Source organism: Perognathus longimembris, chromosome 13 (genome assembly GCF_023159225.1).
Source record: "Perognathus longimembris pacificus isolate PPM17 chromosome 13, ASM2315922v1, whole genome shotgun sequence".
Lineage (NCBI taxonomy): Eukaryota > Metazoa > Chordata > Mammalia > Rodentia > Heteromyidae > Perognathus > Perognathus longimembris.
Window position 1 is genome coordinate 19,422,420 of NC_063173.1, and position 24,804 is coordinate 19,447,223.

The 24,804-nt window shown below is 44.9% G+C and overlaps 1 protein-coding gene across 5 annotated transcripts in view; it reads left to right on the forward strand.

Moving 5' to 3' along the window:
- Mical2 (microtubule associated monooxygenase, calponin and LIM domain containing 2) overlaps nucleotides 1-24,804 on the forward strand; it is a 190,002-nt gene that overhangs the window by 25,960 nt on the left and 139,238 nt on the right. For all 5 annotated transcript variants that reach the window (XM_048359417.1, XM_048359414.1, XM_048359415.1 and 2 more), the window contains exon 3: nucleotides 18,112-18,452. In XM_048359417.1, the coding sequence (XP_048215374.1) occupies nucleotides 18,189-18,452 (264 nt within the window). In that variant the 5' untranslated portion in view covers nucleotides 18,112-18,188. The remainder of the gene's footprint in view (nucleotides 1-18,111; nucleotides 18,453-24,804) is intronic.

Here is a 24,804-nt window from a genome sequence, read left to right on the forward strand (position 1 = left end):
CCTTTGGTTTATAGACATGTGGACTGGGCTTTGAGCAGTCAGATAACTTGCCCACAGGCTGTTATTGGAGGGTGTTATCTGAGCAGGACTCAGGTCATCTGTGTCCCAGGCTCGTCTGGTTTCTGTAATGTCAGACTTTGTAATTAAGAAGGTTAGTTAGAGCAAGCCCCTCATTACCAAACAGGGAAACTGAGACCAGGCCTAAAAAGACTTTCTCAAGGCTGTAGAACTAACTGGAATCACCAGCCTTGGACTTCCTTTTCTCCCTCCTCTGCTTCCCTTCTATATACAGCAATCTAAAAACATTTTGAGCCCTTAGTCTCCATTTTCTAGAGGGCAAAGAACTTACAGAATGCCCCTCAGTTGGAGGGATACAGAAATGTAACCTGTCTGCTCTCACCAAAAACATCTTGGGCTATAAACTGGGCTAGCCTTACAGGAACTCTGTTTCAATGTGGGAGGAGGGAGGATAAGGGTTGGAGACACCTTTGGTGTTTATTTCAAGAGGCCCAGGAATTGGGGGGTCAGGCTGGATGGCAGCTGGAAGCATGTCTTGACATCAATTGCCTGGTGGGTACAGGACCCAAGTGGGGATAGGATAAAAAGAGGTTGACGAGGCCTAGGGAAAAGCTGCTCAGAGTTTGATTCTTAGTGCCTGGCAGACTCAAGCCAAGAAGCATGGCCTGATTAGTCTTGTAGACCTCAGAATTGCCATTTTTCCTGAAGCAGTAACATGCAGAGTGTTTCTACAGAGGAGGGTTAGCAGTAACCAGTGAATTCCAGTGTTGTCCAAAATGTGTGTGGGGAGGGACACATATGTAGTTCTGGCTGGCCCATACCTAGTGTGAGCAGATGAATTGTGTTTTGTTTTGTTCTGTTGCCGATTGGCTACTTGTCAAGTGGATCTTGGTTCTCTCCTGGCACGTTCATTCAGTTAAGGCTTGACACAGGGCCAGGTAAGCTCTGATATAAACACCACTCCTTCTTGCAGCTTCTTGGGTACCCAGACTGGAGACAGGGACTGTCAGCCCCATCTCCATTGGCAAGTTTAAACATACAATTTGCCCAAATTACAGAGAATGTGCTGTCTGCCAAATAGGTACCTTAGATTGTTTCCCAGAACACTACAGATTAGATACTTCTCTAGGGCAGGGAAAATGTGTCAGGTTCTATCATTATTGTTTATATTTCATGTTCACATTATATCTTGCATTTTCTAAAGATGACTTCATCTTCACAATCAAGTGAGTCCAGCCCATTTTCCAGATGAAGAATTTTCCTTAGATGTGCTCTAACCTGCCGAGTAATATATTGCTCAGGCCTCCTACTTGTCAATGGTATCATCTTCCCTCTACTAAACTCTGACCTTATTTATGTAAATTCCTGAAGAGCCAGGGATCTAAGAGGAGATTGTAAAATACTTATTTGTCGGGATCCCAACACTTATTGAATGAGTGAATTTTGGCTAGTTTTTAATTTTTTTGCCACTTAATCCATAAATGGATCCTCATTGGCAACAAAGGTTACTACCCTGCATTAAAGTGTTTGAGTTTCTTGCCATGATAAAATAAAACAAAAACAAACAAAAAGCTGGTGTACTCTCTTCTCACTCTGTCTTACCCCAGGAACTGGGTTATACACAATAAATAATTAATTCCTTGAATCTTCTTCTCAGACCTACTTCCTTCTGAGGCTGAGATGACCTGCCAGACACGGATCTTTGAAAAGTCCCAGCAAAAGCAGACCCTACTATTTATTATCGTAAACTTTCAGCTGATGCCTTGAATTTCCCATGAATTTCTTAGTCTACACGGGCTAGACTTTCAGTATGTTAACTTGATATTCGTTTATTTTCCAGTACTGAGGGTCAAATTCAGGGCTTCTAGCTTGCTGACAGGCACTCTACCTATTTGAACTATGCCCCTAGCCTTAATTTGGTGGGTTGTTTGCTGGTCCCAGGGCTTGAACTCTAGGTGTAGACCCTGTCTCCAAGCTTCTTTTGCTCAAGGTAAGCACTCTACCACTTGAGCCACAGTACCACTTCTGGCATTTTTGAGTAGTTTATTGGGAGATAAGAGTCTTATGGACTTCCCTGCCTGGACTGGCTTCAAACCGTGATCCTCACATCTCAGCTACCTGAGTGGCTAGGATTACAGGCATGAGCCACTGGCGCCTGGTGTAATTTGGTGTTTTTGAGCCCTTCCCTGATCAACCTTTTCTAGACCAGAAAGTCAATATGCTTATCTATTTAGGGTCCTGAACAGAGATGGAAAATAACAGCTCCTTTCTCACCAACCTTTAGATTTTCCAAGGGCTGGAGAAAGAACACTGAAAAACCACATGAAATGAGGTCCATGGGAGGGGAGCTACAGTAACCATAGCATCTACCAAGTCTACTCTTGCCCTAAGTGACACCAGGGTCATATTTCTTCAAGTCTGCAGTGGATCTGCTGGCCTTAGACTCCTGAGGTCAACAGAGATGAATGGAAAAAGCATCAGGAGGAACCCCAAAGACCCATGTGTTCATGTTGACTCTTCAAAGGTTAGCTGTGTGGCCTTGAGCAAGTCACAGAGCTACTCCTGTCAGAATTGCTTAATAAGGAAATAAGGAAGGTGTAGCGAACTGGGTAGCATCTTAAAGCAGCTTCCCATACTTCAATTGTTCTCAGGGTCTACTCTAAACAGAGTAGTGATTAGCACTGCTCACTCCCATCACCACCTCCTCCTGTGGCCAGAGTTTGCTTCTGTAAGCACTTTTCTCCTGACCTGTTTAGCTCTACCACCTCCCTCTGCCACACCCTGGGATAAGCCAGAGCATAGATAAGCATAGCCTGTTGCTGGTTTCTTGCCAAACAGTGTGGAGAAACCCTAAGGAGATCTCGGTTGGTACAAGAGGGGAGTAGGATTGAAATGAGGGTTGAAATGTCTTAAGATCTTGATGCTCTAAGGTTCCTGGACTTTATTTAGTTATTGACCAGAGGGTAGTAAATATGTTCTGAAGATAATGATCTCATGGTGGCTAGACTGTGGTGAGGGGTCACCAGCCCTCCTGGGTAGCAAAGGAGGCAGCATTGGTGGAAATTTGCAGTTACAGACAGCTAACTGAGAAGGTGGGGTGGGCGGGGAAGGCTCATGTTGTCACTTAGACACACAGTTGTGAGCATAAATGCTAGAAAAAGCTTACAGCTTGTCTAATCTAGACTTTACATTTGTGAGGAAAGAAACTGTAGTCCACAGATATGGTTGAAACAAACCCATACTATAAGCTAGTGGCAAAAGCAAGAGGGAGGTTAACTCTCCTGATTCCCAATAAATGGCCTCCACCTACATGATGTTGCTTCCTCTCATGAGTTCAGCCACCACACCTTCCACGTCTTCGACCCTGAACTTGACTATCTAAGGTATCAGCAGGGCCCCTACCTCCTTGTTTATCAAGGCCTAATAAAACCTGGGTGCAGCACATGGAGACTGAGCTGCCTCTCTTGTGGGGCTGTCTGCTTTGTACTTAGTCCCTAACAATGTCCAGTCAGCATTTTTCTGTGTGTCTTGGGTGAAAGGCCAATTCAAGACAGGAAATGAAGGAGATGATAGCCCCGCCTCTTGTGATGGCCTCTTGTGTGTTCAGCCTTCAGGTAACAACAGTCAGCTTGGTTGCAGGTCTAGTTTTAAGGGTAGGCACTTAATCTCAGCCTGCACTGTTCCTTGCTCAGAGCCTGCAGTATGCCTTGCTCAGGAAAGTGTCCTTTGTGTTAAGGGCTGATTACCCCTACTACCATGTTGATGAAAAACACTCTTTTCTGAGGACTCCCTTTAATTCTTCAATTTTTCCTGTACTTAAAAAAAAATTGTGCCAGACTTCCACTGGACAGATACAGGGTTGGCATATGTCACCTTGCCTGTCCCTCACGGCAGCCTTCTGAGATGAGGATATTTGTATAGAAGAAGAGTAGACAGATGTAGGTGGAGCTTAGACAAAGTATCTTGTCTCCAATCTTCCCTTGTCCCATACTTTACCGGGTACTCTTTGTAGAGAGAAGGAAGGCTGGGGGTGAAACCAGCTGGCCATTGGGACACCAGGACTTCATTATGGGTCTCCCCAGTGCTAGGCCTGGGCTTGATTCTTGGGATATAAAAGTGAGAGGAAGGTAAGGAGGTGCTGTGGAGCTTGGGTATTGAAGGGTGCATAGGACACTGCAAGGTAGAGAAAGGCAGAGGGTGTCCCAAAGCAAGTGTAGATGGCAACAAAGGGTCTGATTCAGTATTTGGACATAAGGAGAGGTTGTATACATATTTTCTGTTTTAGCTCAGAATGCAGAGTAGAATATTCAGTTGAAAGATTGATTGGATAAAGTCAATTATTTGTCATGAGGATGAACCAGAATTTTTAAAATACATATCAGATCTTTAGAAAGAGGATTGGAACTACCAAATGCTTGCTACTATGCAAGATTCATCACTAGAGACATGTAAAGACCCTCCAGATGTGACTTCTCCAGGTATCAGGGGTCCTACATGTTTGTGAGGAACTCATTTTCAGTTCATCTGGGTCTGTTGCCTGAATTTTGTGTCAGCAGAGGAGGTGACTCTTGGTGGGACAAAGGGATTGGGGTGGGAGGGACCAGGCTAGCAGTTCATATTTAAAATGTCTTTGGATTTCTCTAGCCAAATAGGTTGAGAGCAAACAGCAAACATCCTTATGAGTTCATGGGCAGACTGGCTCTCCAGGGACTGTTTTGCATTCCAGACATGGTCACACATTCACTTGGTAGGACCTAGGGGTGTGGGGTGAGAAAGCTACTTTAAAAAAAAAAAAGGCCAATAAAAATATATGTCTGTTTTTAAGGCTGATAATTGTAAGGCAAAAGTATTCAGGAAGTAGATTATTTATCACTATGGTGAGCCAGATTAGATCATTAGAGTAGTCAGAGACATGATGACCATAGACCCCTCTAGGAACTCTTGTTTACTGTGTATGGTTGTTGCCTATGTAATGGACACCTTGCTGTGGTCTGCACTGGGAAGCTAACGTTTGCAAATGGAACTTTGAGCTTGAACTGTTCCCCTTGGCAAGGAATAGACCAATAAACGAAAGAGTGATTTGGAATCCGAGGCTGCTCAGTTTCTTACCAGCAGTCCACATTGCAACCCCTATGTATACTATCTCTATGAGGAAAAGAAGGAATTGTTTTTAAGGCAGTGGCCACTTATTTTACTGATTGATTTTCACAACAGGAGTCTAAATACCAAGAAGACACTGTAGCATTTTATTTCAGCCAACACAAATGGGTTACACTGGACAGTGGGAGACAGTTTCCACCATGGAAAATTCCTCATTTGGTTAGGTCACACTTTCACTGGTCCTTTCCCCTAGGAACTGCTGGGTATTGGAATTCAGGGTCATTTGGACTCAGTGAATGGTCAAAGTGCTGGCCTTAATCCTGAGCATTTGTCCTAGTATCTACTAGCTCAAGGCATTTGGCCTATCACCCAGCATCCTGAAGCCGCTACCCTTCTCATGCAGATTACATTGCTCTCAGCAGCCATTACCAAGCATGCAAATGCAAGAGGACTTTCAAACCCCAGTGCTTGGCATCCAGTCCTGGAAAGTAAAATACTCTTATCAAAGCAGTGGTCCCCTCCAAACTCAGGTCAACAGTGAGGTGTGTTTTCCAGATAGGTTCTACACCATCTAATCAGAGAGCTATCATGCATTCACTGTAGTCTGGAACCTTAATTGACCTTATAAAGTCTGGGGGGAAAACAGTCCCAAGGAAGGAGGCTTCCTTTCTTCTCCACAGGAAGGGAGTAGTCAGTGCTATCTTTATCTCATTCTGCTCAAACCTCTGAAATGCCTACTGATTGCAGAGTGTTCTTCATGAACAAAGAGCTAGCAGCTGCTCTTGGCCCTGGTAGAGAATAAAGGATTTCTCAGGGCTAGCTAGCCCTACCAGTGTCTGACCGCTTGCTCTCCTGAGGCAGTGCCTGGGATTGGCTAAGCAGTGTTCATTTTGCCTGTTATATGCTTGACAGCATGTATGAATTATGATGAATGTATGAATTAATGGACACACAAGCAGTAGGCAAACCCTTTCTGACTTCTGGTAGAAGTAGAGAATAAATGAAACTGGTGCAGGCTGTTTTCTGTGTGCTATCCAGGATCTGTCATGCATTCAGAAAAGACCTCTTTGGTCCTTGGAGCAAAGAGAGTTATGTGATAAAGCTATCCCCTAGGCAGGGTTTAGGGGAAGGCCAACTGACCCTTGATCCACATCACTTCAAGACAAAGAATCCTATTTTCAGGGCTTAGAACACACATCAATAGCAGTTAACAAGCCACTGGGAGTGCTGGCCTTGGAGACGGCAGGGTAGAGTCCATTTGGGTGGCTACTTCTGCTTGTTCCTTGTATTGGACTAAATGTCCCACATCTGGACACTTCTGCCAAGAACCTTCCCATGGAGTCTTTGCTTTGCCATGCTGCTTTTCTGCAACATTCGAGTTCTTGCATTTAAATCCTAGGTGCTGAATTCTCAAGTATGCAGGCATATTGGTAGGCCCATTAGTCCTTTCTGACTCAGGCAAGGCTCACCTGTCCACGCAGGTGGACACACCTGCTCATAAAGGCTGAATGCTGTTTACAGGCTCTTATGTTAGGACTACAGGGAGGACATGGCCAGCAGGACTGCTGCCTTGCCAAATGCTTCCTGGAGAGAACAAACATTTCTATTTATTCCAAGGCCAGCCAGCTGCTGGAGAATGTATTATTTACATCATTAATAATGTTGGTAACAATATAAACAGCAAAACTATATAATTGTATATCAAGAAATTAGGTCTGAAATGGGAGGGCTGTAATTCAAAGTTAAAATCTTAGAAGTGAAAGTAGTCTTGTCCCTTCTAAGAAGGCATTTTTATTGCTAATGAATATTTGTTCATTCAACAAACATGTACCTACTACCTACTGGCAGCAGGTAGAGCATGGGTGCTGGGATTATGCACACAAAAATAGATAACTCATCAATAGGTGAGTTAGTCCCCCAAAAGGACATAGAACAAAAAGGGGAATTATTTGAATCAGATACATTGATTGTATCAACAGAATACTCAGAGGTAAATGCTCTGGGGAATAGAAAGAAACAGGACATTAGCCTTTTCCTTAAGGAGTTTATGTATTAGCTGTTGAGATGAGTGTTTAGGGCTAAATGAAGGATAGGTGGCCTGGTCCATTCTCTAAGTATAAGAGAAACAGTCCTAGGAACTCCACAGAGTACAGTGTGGGAAAAGAGATGAAGAGAGGGTGAGGCAAAGCTTCAAAGAAGAACCATGCTGCTAAGAATATCATTAATAATGATGCCTAGTCAGGCATCATTGTGTTTTATCCTCAAGGGACCCAGTCGGTCAGGCCTATTATTATCCCCACTTTATGGATGAGAAAACTGAGGTTCAAAGACATTAGGTAACTCATCTCACAAGTAGTAGGTTAGGCTTTGCAATCAGTCTGCCTGACTCCAGAGTCCAAACTGGGACTTGTGATAACTCTATTGCCTTGGAAGTTCCAGAAATAAAGGTAGCTAGGTTTTGAGCCTGATGGGCATCCCAGACCAGCATAGGAGAGCAAAGGTGCAGAGACAGAAGTGTTACGGAGTTTAATGTCAAGAAACTACATGAATCTGTAAGTCTGAATGACCGGGGGCTGGAGAGGGATGAGGGAAGAGGATGGAAGGGTAGATGAGGGCTAGACACGGAGGTGGATTTTGTTTTGCTCTACTCAGATGTTTGAGCCTCATCTGTGGATCATCAGGGAGCTGCAGAAGGATCTGAAACAGAAATAGGATATCGGGACATGAATCTTCTGATATGAAGTTCTCTCAGGCAGCAGATTGAGGATGAGGTTGAAGTGTTGGTGGAGGGCAGATGATGGCCTGTGAACCATGAGCAGCTCTGGGTAGAAGGGATCTGCAATCACTCTGGGCTCCTAATTTCAGTGCTGTTCACACAATGGCAGGGCAGGCAGGAGCAAGAAATCACTTTTAGATGACTCTCTTCCTCTTCCCCAGGACCTCTCCCTCTCATCAGACTAAGTTCATAGGTACAAGTTCTGGAGATACATCTGACTCTACAGTAGTAATAGGTAGACTCGGTGGAAAGGATGCTTCTAGCAGTCCTATCTTTGCAGATGCTGAAGGTATCCCCTCCCTCACCCCAACCCCTGACCATGTGGAACTGTGTCAGTTTCTGCCTAGGTTTACCTTGGGCTAACTAAAGCCCAGGTATGGAATTCTTCACTCCAGGTATGAGCTGAGGATGCCATGGAGCCTGGAATGACAAGAGGTTCCTCCACTTAATTTTCACAGACTCTTCTGTTCATGGCTTATTTCAGGGGGAGCTGAATTCCTCAGAGGTCCACCTTCTTTCTGCCACATCTCCTGAGCTTTTATAGCCTCAGGAGCTAAGTACTTGGGGGTACTGGTGAAACCAAGGAAACTAGCTCATTTTTCTCAGTCTCCTGCTTTATGTCAAATAGAATGTATTTTTTTCAACAGAGTGAGTGCCTATATAGAGGGGTGAATAGGCTTATTTCTAGGGGGTCAAGCAACTTTTCCAGGATATTGAATTCCTACTGAAAGTAAGACATAGAATCACAGAACTGGTTATCATTACAGGTTGGCCTACAACAGCAGTAGTGTGAGTGATAGATCCCATTTCTGATGGAAGGGGATGCCATATGAATGACACAGGCCAAGTGTAACATTCCCACCACTAATGCTTACTGAGCTTGTTAAGGTGACACTTGCAGCCACTCTCAGTGACTTTGAATGGCAAGTTTGTTTCTCACATGTATGCTAGTCATATAGGTGTTGGCTCCAAGTGAGCATCTGGGGAACCTGGCTCCTTCCTCCTGTGGCTCCGCCATCTTTCTAGGGAATCTCAGGACTTCTGTGGTATGGAGGAGGGGGAGGAGCAGGGAGAGTCATGCTGTGAGAGGTCCTTACCAGTCAGTCCTTGAAGTGACAGAAATCCCTCCTGCTCCATTCAGTGGCCTAGAATTTGGTTGCCTGGGCTGACACAGCTGTAAGGGAGGGTCCTGGGGGAAGGAGCAGCTAGGCTGGAGCTTAGCTCACCTATCTCTGCCATGCCCACCATGGCTGGAAGGTCACCTCTCAATTGAGTGTTTATTGGTGTGTTGGCTACTGTGTTCCTTTAACGTTGCATTGAGATATGCTTACTACGGATCCTAGCATTTGGAGACAGATTAAGGAAGAGTTGGAACATCATGAATATAAGGTATATGCCAGAGGCTGTGTCCCTGTTTTGGTGTAAAAGGCAGTCCTTGTACGTGGTTGGTTTCATCCACTTCACTTTGTGTGGAAGCAGTGTGGGATGGTGCTTAAAGATGTGTCTCTGAACAGCCTCTCAGGCTATGGGGCCTCCAGTTACAGGACGCCCACACTGACCCTATGACCTTGGGCAAATTGCTGACTTGTCTAATTCTTTGGAAAGTACAGATGGCACTAGTTAGTATCTCACAGTGGTTTGTTAAAATAATGAATGACTTTAATACTTATAAAGCTGTTAACACATTGCCTGAGACTTCATAGATGCTCATTAGATGTCAATAAAAATGTTCCCAAAGATTGATTATTCATTCATTCCATTAGCACATGCTATATATTGAGAGTGGGCCTTGTGCTAGAAATTGGAAATACGGAAGCAAAGACTTAACTTCAACACAGACTAACTGACTAATGCAAGTCAGTACAGGATGCTGTAGGAACTGTGTGAGAGGGGTCAATCCATGTGGGAAAGAGGTCAGGGTAGGGAGGTATGGGAGGAGAGGAAGCTGTGAGTACTAGGAGTTACCCTCATGTCTTTGTGGTCTACAGTGGAGTAGCAAGTACAGTACATTGTTTGTAAATGGGGAAGCTTCTTAGCACAAAAAGTCAATTCAGAGGTAGGTTGGTCAAGGTAGACATTAATCAGCAAGAAATATTTTAAGCCCTGATTCGAGGGACAGAGTTTGCTGGATTACATGGCCATTGTTTATACTCATTCAAGCCTGATGGCATCCAACAAATCTGGGCTGATGTGAACAGGTCTCCAAGGGAAACTGCTCACTACAAGGAAGAATGCTCCCTGTGTCTAAAGGAATGTAGTCTGTGGGTCGCACTGTACAGAGACAGCAAGAACCCAGGGGCAGGAGTGTTCTACTTGAGGAGCCATGTGTGGTGGACCATGGGAACAAAGACCAATGAGCCATCTTCCCTGGAGTATTGAAGGGGACTTAGCAGATGCCAAGTGGGAGCAAGTGGGCCAGTGATGAGAACCTGGGAGAGGGGAAGTAAGACATGAAAGTTGCCAGGGAAGAACATCCAAAAGCTTCCTGGACTCAATTCTGGAGGGAAGACTGAGAGAAGGTTAGATGACTTTGGGGAAAAAAACAATAAAAATTTGCCAGTGCCAATGGCTTACGACTATCATCCTAGCTACTCAAGAATACTCTAAGATTTGGAAAAAAAAAAAAAACACACAAAATAAAAGACAAAAAGAAAAATGTTGAAAAAATAATAATACTCTCAGAATAGAGGTTTGGAGCCAGCCCAAGCTGGTAACTGTGAGACTCTATTTCCAGGTCACTAACAAAAATCTAGACTGGAGGCATGGCTTAAGTGATAGAGCACAAGCCTTGAGTGAAAAAGCTGAGTTCAAGCCCCACTACAAGCAAAAAGTTACAATTTATTGCATTTTACCTACTAAAACCCAACAAATTTCTTCCATTAGTATGATGATTTATTTTGCCTGTTACATTTTAATTCAGTATTTTACAAATTAACTTCATTGTTAATGAGGCCATACATTTTGTACTCTGGCCTTGGGCAGCTCCCACTCTTAAGTGGTGGACATGGTGGTTTTGTTTTGTATGTGTTACTGCTATTTTGTGGTAAAATACACATAACATGAAATTTACCACTTCACCCATGTTTAAGTGTGCAGTTAGAGAGTTCAGTCGCATTAAGGACATTCATGTTGTAGGGTCATTACCACCATCCACCCACAGAGCTTTTTCATTCTTCTGTACTGAATGAAGCTCTGCCCCTTAAGCACAAACTCCACATTCCCCCTATCCCTGTCCCTGGAAACTGCCATCCTCATTTCTCTCTCTCTCTGAACTTTCTAACTGCCATTTCCTCTTCCTATCCATCTTTTGAAACAAGCTGGCCTCCTGGCACCTAGAATTTTCAAAGCTCACAGTTTTCCTGGATATTTAATATGTGACTCCTCAAGCCCACAGACTGGTCTACCAACTACTTGTAGGTAAGATGGTCTCCCTGTGTAATTTTGTCTGCAGGTTTGTCAAGTAGGCACACAGGTTTCCATCAGTGTGTGCATGTGTCTCTTCAGGAGTCCTGCAGGCACAGCCCAGCCGGAAGAAGATGGTGGCCATCATCCCATTCTACATCACCATGGGAAGGTCATGACTCGTTGGAAGGTGGCATGCCACACTGGTCTCATGGGCCCTGTGATCCATGGAGTAGAATTAAACTCAGTTCATTAGTTAGGGCAACAGCAGGGCTCCATGTAGGCTGGCCCTGTCTCTCCTGGAGGAAATAACTAGTGTGATAGAGCCAGGTGGTCTAGCACCGTTGGGCCTGAGGATGGTGAGATGCACAAGGCCCACCTCCTGTGCTAAGACTGACAGGCAGGGGAAGGAGATGCCTCAACGTGGAGCTTTGTGAACAGGATGTTGTTAGGAAAGATATGCATGCTCCTGGTAGAAAAGTTGGGGAAATGCAAACAAGGACTCTTGAATCCTTTGTTAAGTTGCACCAGTACCTGGCAAACCACACCCTGTGGCTAATACTTGTAGACTCTCCAAGCAAAGAGCTTCTGAGAACTGGAGAACTTAACCCATTTAATTTATACAGAAACTTCAGAAAAGCCAAGCCAAGCTATTTCTGTTGTGTGCACACATGGTCTGGGGGCTGAGAATATAGATTCTGAAGTGAGGTGAAAGTGGGCCTGTCTCAGCTTCCCTCACTACCTGTGTGGCATTGAGAGGATACTTAGCTCGGAATCTCAGTCTTCCCTATCAACCCAGAGGGGTTACGTGAGGTGATGAACATAAAGGGTCTGTGTAAATGTGTCTGGAGCACTGAGTACCTGAGCAGTGCCAAGGGGAGGAAGGTGGGACTTGAGCTCAGCTTCTTCCGGGGCAAAGTTCTTTGCTTCTCCTAGCAAATCCTGAAGTGAAGATTAGAGGTATAGGCAGTGATGTGCAGCATGGTTAGAAATTGTCATGGAAAAATAAAATGCATGCATATACCCATATATATGTGCATTAGTGTATACACATACATAGAGATACACACGTAAAATAGTGACCACATATGGCAAAATTATAAATGTATTACACAAAAGGAAAATGGGCAGACTCTGAAATTACTTTTCCTTTTTAGTACTCTTCTTCTAGGCATCAGTAGCTCACATCTATAATCCTAGCTACTCAGGAAGTGGAGACTAGAGGATCTCAGTTCAAAGCCAGCCCAAGAAGACAAATCTGAGGGACTCTAATCTCCACTTAAGCAGCAAAAAGCCAGAAGTGGAGCTATAGTTCAAGTGACAGAGCACCAGCCACGTGTGAAAAAGCTGAGCGGGAGTGTGAGACCCCGAGTTCAAGTCAAATACTGGCAAAATACAGGCACTGGTGGCTAATACCTGAAATCCTCTCAGCCACTCACGAGGCTGAGATCTAAGGATCATAGTTCAAAGCCAGCCTGGGCAGGAAACTCTGTGAGACTCTTTTTTTTTTTATCACCAATTAACTATCAGAAAACTGGAAGTGGTCCTATGGCTCAAAGTGGTAGAGTGCTAGCCTGGAGCAAAATTGCTCAAGGACAGAGCCCAGGCCCTGAGTTCAAGCCCCATGACCAACTCCCCTCCCTCCAAAAAAGACCCTTCTAAGGGAGAAGGAGGGGGAAAGAAGCAGATAGAAGGAAAGAGAGGGAAAATACCAGCCATAGCTTTGTCTTGAGGATCCCTAGGATATGCAAGTGAAAGTACCTGGCAGGAAGTGGCCTGATTGCCTTTCTCCCTGATGTCCTAACACTATGTCTGGGTTACAAACAAACAGACTCTGGAGGGTGGAGAGACTCACTGGGTCATCCTACAACATGGCTTTGTGCCTAGCTTCCAAAAGGAAGTGGATGGAAGCTAGGAAGTAGGGAGGCATGAGGCCACCTCAGGCCAGACAAGTGATGTTTCTATACCATTAAAAAGTGGAGGAGACCAGGGCTGGAAGGACAGAGGCAAATGGATGTGGGCTCTCAAAGAAGGTCTAAGGCCTCTGCCTGGGGTGCTTGGGTGACAGATTATCTTGGCTCTCTTGCAGCCAAATTTCATTAGACCTTCTTCAGTATAGGCACAGGTGAGAAGGTCGTGCATGTGTGGATTCGGCCTGCAAGAAAAGGCTTCTACTTGCTATGGGTGACCTCGAGGACAAGACCAAGCAGCAGAGAAACCTTTGGAGAAACCAATACCGTGCTCCCCCTCCAGGTTTCCCTCTCTCCCTCCCTCCCACTAAGACTTCTTGAGGCTGACTTCCACCAGGCAGATGCCAGGGTGGGCCAGGAGGCAATGTATACTCCATCATGGGAGTAACCAAGAGGTGGCTAAAGACAGCTGGCAGGAAAGAATGCACTGAGGATGAGGTGGCCCTTTCTGTCCCTTCCCAATGGTGGAGTTGCTTTTGTTGTTGTTCAAGTTGCCTGCCCAGCGTCCTGATGGACAGTTAGATGGGAAGCTGAGTCCTGCTGCGTTTGCAGGGCCTCTGTGAACAGGTGTTCCTGCCTATGTTGGGAACTGCAGAGATAGCCACCACCACGGATTGCACTCAGGTTTCCACGACTAAGTATTATGTGTGTATGAGGCTCAGCACCGGAGCTTTTTAGTGCATCCTATCCTCTGTAAGTACAGGATGAATCTCCCAGCTCCTTGATGAGCTTGCCCAATGCCTCCTTGATGAGATAGACAGGGAGATGGTAGGCTTGGATAGGACAGCTTGGCACTATAAATAGGATCAAGATTTTGTTCTTAGGTTGCATTGACCCTGAAATGGATCTTTTCTGTGGGCCTCAAGGGTGAGGTTGATGTTTGAGGTTTTCTCTGGGCCAAATGACTATCTTGTGGATAAGCTCTGCTCAGTATCTTGCCCAGGCCTCCTTGAATGCATATGAATACCACCATTTTCTCAAGGCCTGGTCACATGGTTTGCTGTCTTTGCAGGTGAGAAACAGCAGGGGTAGAAGCCCTAAATATGAGTGCACAGGCAGAATGGGGGCTCATGAGTCCCCATATGTCATTTTGAAGGGGCTTTGGGACTCTGCACAGACCTTGGCTTCTAGGTGTTATGGGATGAGTCCATTACCAATGCTGTCAACTGAAGTCTGAGGCCCTGAGTGTTTATGTGCAGTGGCCAGAGGCAGGGGAAGGGAACTGTTTTGTGACTCATGAAGTCACATCAGCAGTGGAGCAGAAGAACCACAAATAAGGGACTCCGGTTGGCAAAACCCAAGCTGCTTCAAGGCTATTCTTGGAAACAACAGCATCACATCTTGTCTCTTCCCAGAAAACACAGAACCTTTCATATTTCCGGCTAGTTACTTCTATTTGTGTTACACGTCAAACTCAAAAGGCAGCAGCTGGGTGGTAGTTAAAGAGGCAGGCTTTAACAATACCCAGCATCCTTAGATTTAACACAGTTGTACCTCTTGAGGCCTTCTTACTAAGGGTAGTGCACCCCCAGTTCTGGGGAAGTGGAGGCCTGAAATTTGGACTCACTGTGCCTTTGTTAGTGCTAACCTGGCCCCTCCAAGTTCATTACCAACATTACTGTGTACCAGTGTATCTTCAGTTCACCACCAAAACTGCTGTGCAGGGTTTCCACTTGACATATGTGGTCCTTGAAATTTAGTAGTTTAATAATTTATCCGAAGCTACAGGGCTAAGAAGTGAGTTTGAACCCAGGTCTTATGAATTGAAAGTCTGTGTTCTGTAGAATTAAGGGTTATGTTATTGACCCGGGAAGCTAGTCTAGTACACTTTTTGTTTTGTTTTGTTTTAGCTTTTGTTTATGGTGCTGAGGATTGAACCCAGAGCTTTGAACTAGCTGCTAGGTAAGTGCAGTAACATAGTTCTTGATTGCTAAACACATCAGATCATTTATTCTTTGCCATCCTGTGAAGGAAGTACTGCTGTTGTTCCCATCTATAGATGGGAAAACTGAGACTGAGGCAGATGAGATAGCTTGCCTATGGTCATGCCAGCTCTAACTGACTGAGTATTCTAATGTTGCCCAATGAAGAACACTGCCCAGCATCGGTGTTAGCATCATCTTTGACTTAAACTGCTAGGCCAGTTTTAAAGGCTGAGACTTGACCTTTTAGAGGTAGAGACAGGTCTGAGCCTGGTACTGCCAGCCATGGTGAGGGGGGTTGCATGTCCAAGTCTGGCTTATCTCCTGTCTGGCCATCTCCCTCCACCTTCCCTTATCACACCACAGATAAAAGCTAGTTCCTGGGGCTCCCACACCCACGCCACAGGCCCTCAGCACCACATTTGGCTCCTTTTCCACTGGAGCCCTGAGATTAGGTGGTTCATTTTTCCTTAGAGGGAGAAGACAAGTTCTTCCAGTTTGTAAATTATTATCTGGGAGTCAGATCTAGCTTCCTACCTCAAAACCCTGTGCAGTTTTAGACAAGGAAGAGTTGGCAATCTAGAGAATTTGCCAACCGATTTGCAAAATTGATTTTTTTTTTCAGTCTGGTGCATTCCCACATGCAATCTGCCTATGGGCTAGAGGTAGCTGCTATACCTCCCCAGCCAGGACCCACCATTATCCAGGCTTCCTTCCTCCTCCTCTAAGCAGCCTGCTTGGTTTTTAGGGGATTAATTGGAAATTTACAGAGGTAGAGAGGAGCTAAATTGTGCTTTAAACTTTAGTCCTCATAGCCTGCCCATAGTCACCTGCCCATCCTCAGTGAAATCCCAGTAGCTTTATATTTGTCCTTGAGCTACTGTATCCTGTATTCAATGCTGGCACCAACGTACTTCCAAAGATAGATAAAGTCTGGGAATGTTAATAGGCCTTGCGAAGCAACTGGGTCCTGCTTTCTGTTTATGCCTTCTGGGTGGCAAGCATGGCACGTGGGAGGAAGTTGAGACCCGGGAGGCAGCAGTGTTTATGTGAAGGATGCCAAAGCGAGTGCCATGAACATGAGAGGAGCCAAGCACATCCATGAAGGAATCTGTCTTCTCCAGGCCAGGCAGAGCAACTAGGGAAGGGGCCATGTGGCCTAGCGAGGACACCCACCATGGTCTGCCTTCGACATCACCCTCATCCCACCCCATGCACATCTCAGAAATCCTAACCCCTTGAACTTGCAGTGACACTGTAGCTGTTCTCTTTCCAGTGGTATGTCTCTGTAGGGTGCCTCCTTGGCCTGGAATGGCCACTCCCCAGTTTTGTAGTGACGTTTCCCTCACCCCTAGAACTGAAGCTTTGTTTGGAATTTTTCTTTGGGGGCCCCTCTGGCCTCCTTGAGGCTCTGTTGGCCACCTGCTATTCTGCATCCCATGTATATTGTTCCCATTCTAAAGTGCTTTTCTCTTGATCTATTGTTCTGTCTTCCTCACTTTGACCTGCCATCTCTGCATCTCCAGCACCTAGTGATTCCTACTTACCAAAGTTGATGGAGTATGAGATAGAGTTGGGTGCTGGTGGCTCGTTTGTGTATGTCTAGCTGCTCAGGAGGGTGAGATCTGAAGATCTCTGTTTGAAGCTAGCCATGGCTAAAAAGACCATGAGACTTCTACTTCTAGTTAAAATACCAGCCTTGAGCAAATAAAAAGTTAAGGTATACTACCCAGGCCCTGAGTTTAAGCCCAAGTACTGGCAAAAACAATAAGACCAGAGATTATGGGAAAAGATAAGCAGCAGTCTCGGCTTTTAGTGCAAACCCAACCTGCCATCCAAATGTGTCCACAATAAATGTTTGCAATTGGAGAGTGTACAGTTGCCTGAGGGCCTTGTTGGGGAGCTTGGTCTCCTGAGCCCTCCTGTTTACAGACCCCCTCAGTCCTTCTGACAGCTGGGCCAACCTTAGCCCCTCCACACTAGTCTGTGCACCAGCTTTGCACTCTGGAAAAAAAAAAGTAGCCAATGCTTGGGAAAAATCAGCTCTACTTTATTTTTGTTCCTTTGAAACTAAAATGACTTTCATAAGAAGTGCCTGAGGTTAGAGTGGTGCAGAAAGAAAAGACCATGGCCAAAACCCAAGCAAGCTATTTTTGTGATGTGAATGAACACCCATCACTTTTTATTCCCCTTCATCAGCCTGTGCACTTGCTCCAAACAGCTCACAGCCTGGCCTTACCAAGCATGGCCTCCTTTTGCCTTTTGGAATGAGGAGGCCACTACGTGTCTCCCTCCATCTTCTGTCTTCTGTGTGTCTTCTGAGGTAGATGGTATACTCTTACCAGATTCCCTGAGCAGATTTTTAGGTGGTGCTGTTTGTCACCCATGTGGAAAAAAGTCCTGTCCTTTGATGATCAGTGAAGAAAGACTTTCAAGGGCCAGTCTAAGGATAGATGAGGCGGCATGCTTTGAGATACTTATCATGCCCTAATTTAATGTTCCTGTGTCATATTCACAAATCAACTTGCAGCACCAAGAATGGTGCATTTTCAGTGATGCACAGTCTGGTGTACTTTGCAGGCTTATCCATTTTAGTAGTCACCATTTCCGGAGCCATCTGGCTTCTAGCACAACTGACCAGGTCCTGTTGACATTAGCAGAGGTATATATAGCTTTGTGCAATCTGTGATTCTTACAGCTAGGGAGAAGAGTGGGCACTGGGAGAAAGATTGCCAGCAGAGGCACCCTGCCAGGTTGGAAGGTACCCTTGAACATTTTCCAAAGATGTTCTAGATTTAGTGTTAAGTACTAAGAACTAACATCAGCTTTTTATTACCTTAATGGAATTTTATTTTTCCGCTCAGTACCAACCCTCCTTCCCCCACATCTCCCACGAAGCTCACCTTTGTCTTTGTCTTTGCAGGTTTAACACTTCTCCAGGTGCTTCATGGTGATCACCTTTGCCCTCTCCACACCACTGCGCCAGGCAGTTCCTGAACCATGGGGGAGAATGAGGATGAGAAGCACACTCATGTGAGCCATGTCTTTGAGAACTTTGTCCAGGCATCCACGTGCAAAGGCACCCTCCAGGCCTTCAACATGCTCACACGCCTCCTAGACCTAGACCCTCTGGACCACAGAAACTTTTACTCCAAGCTCAAGTCTAGTGTGACCACCTGGAAGGCCAAAGCTTTGTGGTACAAACTGGACAAGCGCGGCTCCCACAAAGAATACAAGCGAGGGAAGTCATGTATGAACACCAAGGTAAGGGAGACCCTCACAGACATTTCTCATTTCATGTGACAGATGGGTTGACATAGGGGAATTAGGGAACTGTTATTATTTTGCTAGTTTAAGGTTCTTAGATGTGGGTATCAGTGCTGTATCGTTCTCTATTGAAAGTTTTCCTTGTCTATACATGCTCTAAGGATCCAAGCTGGGATAAATCATTGTGGCAGCCTCAGCCATGCTCTTTAAAAAACAATTCGTTGATGTATTTTTTAAAATTGATATTGGGGTTTGAATTCAGGGCCTAGATGCAGGTGCTTTACCACTGAGACACATCTCCAGCCCTTTCATTGTCTGGTTATGTTTGAGATAGGGTCTTGCCTCTTGCTTAGGCAATGTGCCTAGAGAGTGATCTGCCTATTTTAGGCTTCCCACCACATCTGGGATTACAGGTGCATATCACTGTGCCCTGCTATCAGTTGAGAAGAGGTCTCATAGACTTTCTATTCACAGTGGCCTTGAACCACCATCTAGCTAAACTCAGCCTCTAAATAGCTAGGATTGCAGATTTGAGCTACCATGCCCTGCCTCAGCCACCATTCTTGTGCCCTTTCCAAGGAAGGGAAACCAAAGGCAAAGTGGAAGGTGTCAAGTGAATACGTGCCATTGTTCTACTTCTGTTCCTTCTCAGATGGTACCTCCAGTAGCCTTTGTTTATCATGCAGCTTCTACATGCTAGGCACTTCATGTTCATGATCTGATTAATAGCTTCAGTCATTCCTTGGGCCATTTGAGAACTAGAAGATAGCTTTGATCTATCTAATTCCAGGGCTTAAGCCCAAGGTCCCTTAGAGAGATATAATTACAGAGTTGTGCTTCTTTGCAAACAAAGCTTTTAGAAAGATTCTCTGATTTTTAATTACTCAGCTAAGAAGGAGGTCTTTCAACCTTAACTTATTTTCCTTCCTCTTTTATTTCTTTTCCTCCTGACACCTCAACATTCTCCACTTCCCTGCACTTTCCCCAGGATGCATTTCTCTACTCAGAAGTACATTTGGAGTTAACCATCTACAAGCTTGTTGCATCCCCCATAGTTCAGCCTTAGGCAGTTGATCAATGAACATGGGCCAAGCAGAGCATCACATCTCTGAAATGCCACCACCCAACGGGCAGCTAGAAGTCAAGACTTGCTGCTGGCCCCAAGGGGCTGTCAGCCTGGGCACTGATCCAGACTGTGTGTTTAGGTTAAGATTGAATGTACTGTTTTTAGACCTCTCAGGAGGTAGCTCAGCCAGAGCCCTTGGAATTCCAGTCAGTGCCAATCCCAGGACAAGAGGATTGAACTCTCCATGGCAATCAGGCCTGTTGTGTTTTTGTTTTGGTGATGAGGAGCTGCTGAGTCTACCGTGGGATATGGCTGCTTTGCATTGGCCTGGGGAGACAGCTGCTGAGCTTCTTCTGGCCTGGGGGTGGGGGGGAAAATTGAATGGGGCATAGGAAGAAAATTCTAATAGCATGTGAAACATCCATCAGTGCCTGCCCATAAATGGAGGCCTTGTAGCCTCAGGGGGACCTGGGGATAGCAGGGAAAAGGGGGAGACTTGTGTTCTGGGTGCCATTCCTCCCATGCCTCTCTTTTAAGTCATAACTTCATGGTTCATATCTCACTGGGTAGATCTCAAAGGTAAAGGCAGCAAACAAAGCTCTTTGCTGTCAGAGTTACCCTTCCCAATCATTGTATATGGTAGTTTTTCTTTTTTAATGAGCCCACATACTCAAATACAGTCCATCAAATAAATAGCATATAAAAGTCCCACAGAGGGCTGGGAATATGGCCTAATGGTAGAGTGCTTGCCTTGCATACATGAAGCCCTGGGTTGGATTTCTTAGCACCACACATATAGAAAAGACCAGAAGTGGTGCTGTGGCTCAAGTGGTAGAGTGCTAGCCTTGAGCAAAAAGAAGCCAGGGGCAGTGCTCAGGCTCTGAGTTCAAGCCCCAGGACTGGCAAAAAGAAAAAAAAGTCCCATAGAAAGAAGTCAGGTCACCTGGCTCCATGGTGCTCTCTCCAAAGGGCTGCAGAACTGTATGTTCATTTATTTTTGCTATTCTGTTTTGTCAATACTATGGGTTGAACTCGGCATTTTTACGTTTGCTTGCTCACAACTGGCATTTGACCACTTGCGACATACTTCTAGCCCCTAAGCTTTTTGCTGGCTATTTTGAAGACAGGGTCTCCAGAACTTTTCTAATAGGGCTGTCTTTGAGCAGTGATCCTCTGTGTGTCATCCTTCTGAGTAACTAGGATGACAGGCCTGAGGCACTGGCACCTGGCGCCAGAACTATTTTGTTAGAAAATGTCATCTCCCTACACACTCAGCACTCTGTGACTGTCCTAGGTCTTTGTTGGTGATCAGGAGGTGGGCCTTCTGAGAGAGTCATCTAGCTGGGCGATGAGTGGAAGGCTGGCCATCATGAAGATGTTCTTGTTTCAAAAGTCACCAGCCAGGTGGTTTCTCTGGCTTGTCTGACCAGTCCCCACTTTACAGGCTTGGCTTGAAGTAACAGTCTTCACATCTTGTGGTTGGCACGTCATTGTTGACAACTGAGACACAGAGAGAAAGAAAATGTCTTTCGTTAGTGATGCTAAGTAAGAGTGGGGTTGGCTCAAGAGTTTGTATGCCTTTCAAATGTGTGATAGTCTACCTCATAAAACCTACCCGGGGACTAAGTAGGGGAAGATACATTTGATGTGTCCCATTGGACCCATCCATTCTTGTGGGATATTTTGCTCTGTGTTAGTGTTATTCTTTTTCCTACAGACAGGTTTTCTTTTGTATTTGTAGCCTCTTGTTCATATTTTCAAAGCTACATGACTCTAAAGACTGGAGCTTTTTCTTCCAATGTAATATTGAAAAAAAAATGTCAAGGAAGGATTTTGACTGGTCCACTTCTAGACCAATTAGTTACTGTGATTGGTTGCTTTTTCAAGCATTGGATGACTGACATGAAGGAGTATGTGGGGTACAGGATAAGGCACAAGAGAGATCATTGTCCTTCACAATAGATGGCTTCTTTTGTTCCAGGTATGGGATAAATCTTCCCATTAGATTCACATGTAGAAATGCTTATGTTCCTTATTGCAAGTGAAAACCACAGGACAGGGGTCTTACCTCTCTTTCCAAGAGAAAGTGTCTTCTCTTGGTCATACAACCATGTTCTTTTCCTTTAGTGTAATTGTTTATACTTAGCATTAACTAAACAAAGCATCCTGGGCATTAACATACATATGGCTGATCACAAATGTTAAGCCCGGTAATCTAAGTGTATCAGGTGTCAGGCAGAGAGCCATGCTCTTGGTTAGCCATAGGTAAGATGAGAACAAACACAACTTAGCCAGACCCCTACCTTCTTAGGATGTAGACATACCTTGTACCAACTCTAGAGGCCATGGCCTTTAGCATTTCACTAGCATTTATCGTGTGTATATGTGTGTGTGTCTGTCTGTCTGTCTGTCTGTCTGTGTCTGTGTGTGTGTGTATGCATGCATGTGCTGGTGGTGGTGGCAGGTGATTGGGGACCAAGATCTATTCAGAGAAGAAGAGTTCTGGTAGAGATGGTAGGAGACAAACAGAATAACCTCAAAGATCTCCAGAGCAAAAGCTCAGGTATCAGTTGCATAATCTAATGTCAGTTCATTGTTTATTACTTATTACTATGTAGGAGAGTTTCATCAGGCCCTTAATAATTCTTTCCCTGGGTGTGACTTTGGATAAGATTGGAGTGAACCAAGGATCAAGCCAAATTAACTCTTTCAGGGCTGATATTGGCTGTGCCTTAGGATAACACCTGGCTCACATGTGACATTCAGGTGTGGCCAGGGAAAGCACCCCAGAAGAACTCATAATAAATATCTAAGAGTGGGGTTACCATGATCACAAAATCATGGGCTTGGCCACTTTTTATGTAAACTTTTATGTTAAAGGTCAGAAGCTGTATAAGAGAATGTTGCATGTTGTCACCTGCATGGACAGGTGACAAGCTGGACTATTTAACTGAAGCCAATGGGTGGCAGTGCTGGAGTTGGGGCTTTTCCTCAGTTTGATTTCATATTCTTCAATTCATTCTTCCATTAACCATGTTTCCAGTACCTCACACATCAATTAGGTCCGCAATGCATAGGAATGTAGAAGCAATGAATGGGAAGTTCTTCTTGCTTGAGTTTTCTGTAATGAAGACAGAAATATGATTATTTACATTTTTACCCTTGTTTTGTAATTTATCGGTGAATAGTTGCTATGTTCCAGAGATTTTTTTTTCTAGGTACTTATTGGCTTCTGCTTGTTCTGTGGTCTTGGGCAGGTTACTTGATATCTGTATAATTCCTTATAAAATGGGGTTATTAATGGCACCTTCCTTAGAGTTCCTATGAGGATTAAATAAGGTAGTTCTTATGCTTTTCTTCTTCTTCTTTTTTTTTTTTTTGGTCTGTTACTGGAGCTTAAACTTGGGGCCTGGATGCTGTCCCTGTTACTCAAAGCTAGCACTCTACTACTCTGAACCACAGCTCCACTTCTGGTCTGGTGCTTAATTGGAGATAACATTGGCAATAATTAGTACTTGTCTAAAATAGTCCTAGCAGAAGATCACAATAGCTCAGTAGCTATGTACATATAAACACATAAGATGAAGCTAAGCAAAGTGAACTCCAAGTTATGGAAATGAGTGCTTTATCATTGTTGTTGTTATTTTCAATGTACCATGTGAAATTATGCCTTTTTCTTTTGCCTTTCTTCCCCATGATTTTACCCCTGATGTCACCGTAACTGATTTTGGAAGGGAAAGGGAATATCAAAGTGGAGGGACAAAGGGTAAAAGGTGAACCAATATAATAGCAATACTTAGAAGACAATATGGTGTAAACCAACTGTACAACTTGGGAAGGGGAATTTGGGAGGGAGCCAAGTATGATAAAATGAGGGAGGCGGTCTTAAGTACTTACAGTATTGCCTAGCACATCATATGCAATCAGAAACCAAAATAACAATTTTCCATTATTATTATTAGCATCCTAAGTACAATGAGAGAGATGTGCATAGTCGCATGCAGAAGTATAGAAAAACAAGTGACTAATTGTGACTGCAGTAGTCTGGGAATGCTTCCTGGAAGAGGAGGGATGATGTGGGGCTTGACAGGTGAGTAGGACTGTGCCTTGTAGAGCCAAGGGAACAACTAGAGGAAACACAGGCAGAGAGACATTTTCCAGGAAGAAGGTGTTGCTTATATAATGGGAAAAAGGGTGTGGGGGGAGTGGAGGGATGGTGAGAGCCAAGAAAAGCAGAATGGATAGCTGGATGGTGGGAGGAGATGAGGAGAAAAGCTTCCCGGGGCCAGGCTTTGAGGAGAGAGTCCTGTACTCAGAGAACCTAGAGACTTGTGGATGAGGAGCCCCAGTTATCACTGGACATACCAGTCCAGTTCAGGACTCTTTCTTCCACCTCCCATGGGACTGTTGAATAGCCACAAGCGATCATTACAGACTAGGAGGCATTGGTACAACATTGCTGTAAAGACAGGCTCACAGGAAATGAGTCATGGACCATTGTCATCAGCAGCAGGAATGGGGCCAGATGACATAATGAAAACTTGTCTGCCATCTTTTTAGAAGAGCATTCTGTATTTTGTGAGCACCCAGCACAGTTAACCTATACCTCATCTTCTCACATGTGACCCACACTTGTCTTTGCCTCCAAGGTGCCTGCCTTCCCAGTGTGAAGCTCAGGTCCAGCCTGTCATGTGACTCCTGAATCACTTGAGCGAAGCCCAGCAGGGCAGCAGAGAGGTAGAGCAGGAAGGATGAGAGATGGAAGGAGTGAAGCTGGGAGCACCAGGCCGCTATCTCCTCCCAGGATAAGCCTATCTCACATTCCGGACCTCTGAAGTCACCCACTAGGGTAAAGCCTGCTGGCCCCAGCAGGTTAAGTGCCACTTTACCTAATATGGACAGTTGTAGGCATAACTGATAGTGCAGCAATTGTTCTCATGGGTGTGAAATTCTGTACTGGAAGAAGTTGAACTCTGATCTGTCTACTCACCTGCCTCACTGCAGGAGACAAGTAAATGCTCAGGCCTAGAGACCAACAGGGGTTTAGTTTGTGCATCTATCCCTCCACCATAGTGGAGTGTGGGTACAGATGTGTGCATAGTGTGTTGTACATGAGCTGAGTGCCTAGACATCATATTAAGAAGGAAAACCTCTCCCTTTGGCTGTCTTCATAGGAGGTGATCAGCCCATCTGCACTGGGCTCAGCCTATGAGCGTACAGTAAGGCCTCTTCTTATTGGTTTTTGCATCCATGCATTCAAGCAGAAATCAAGACATTTTGTCT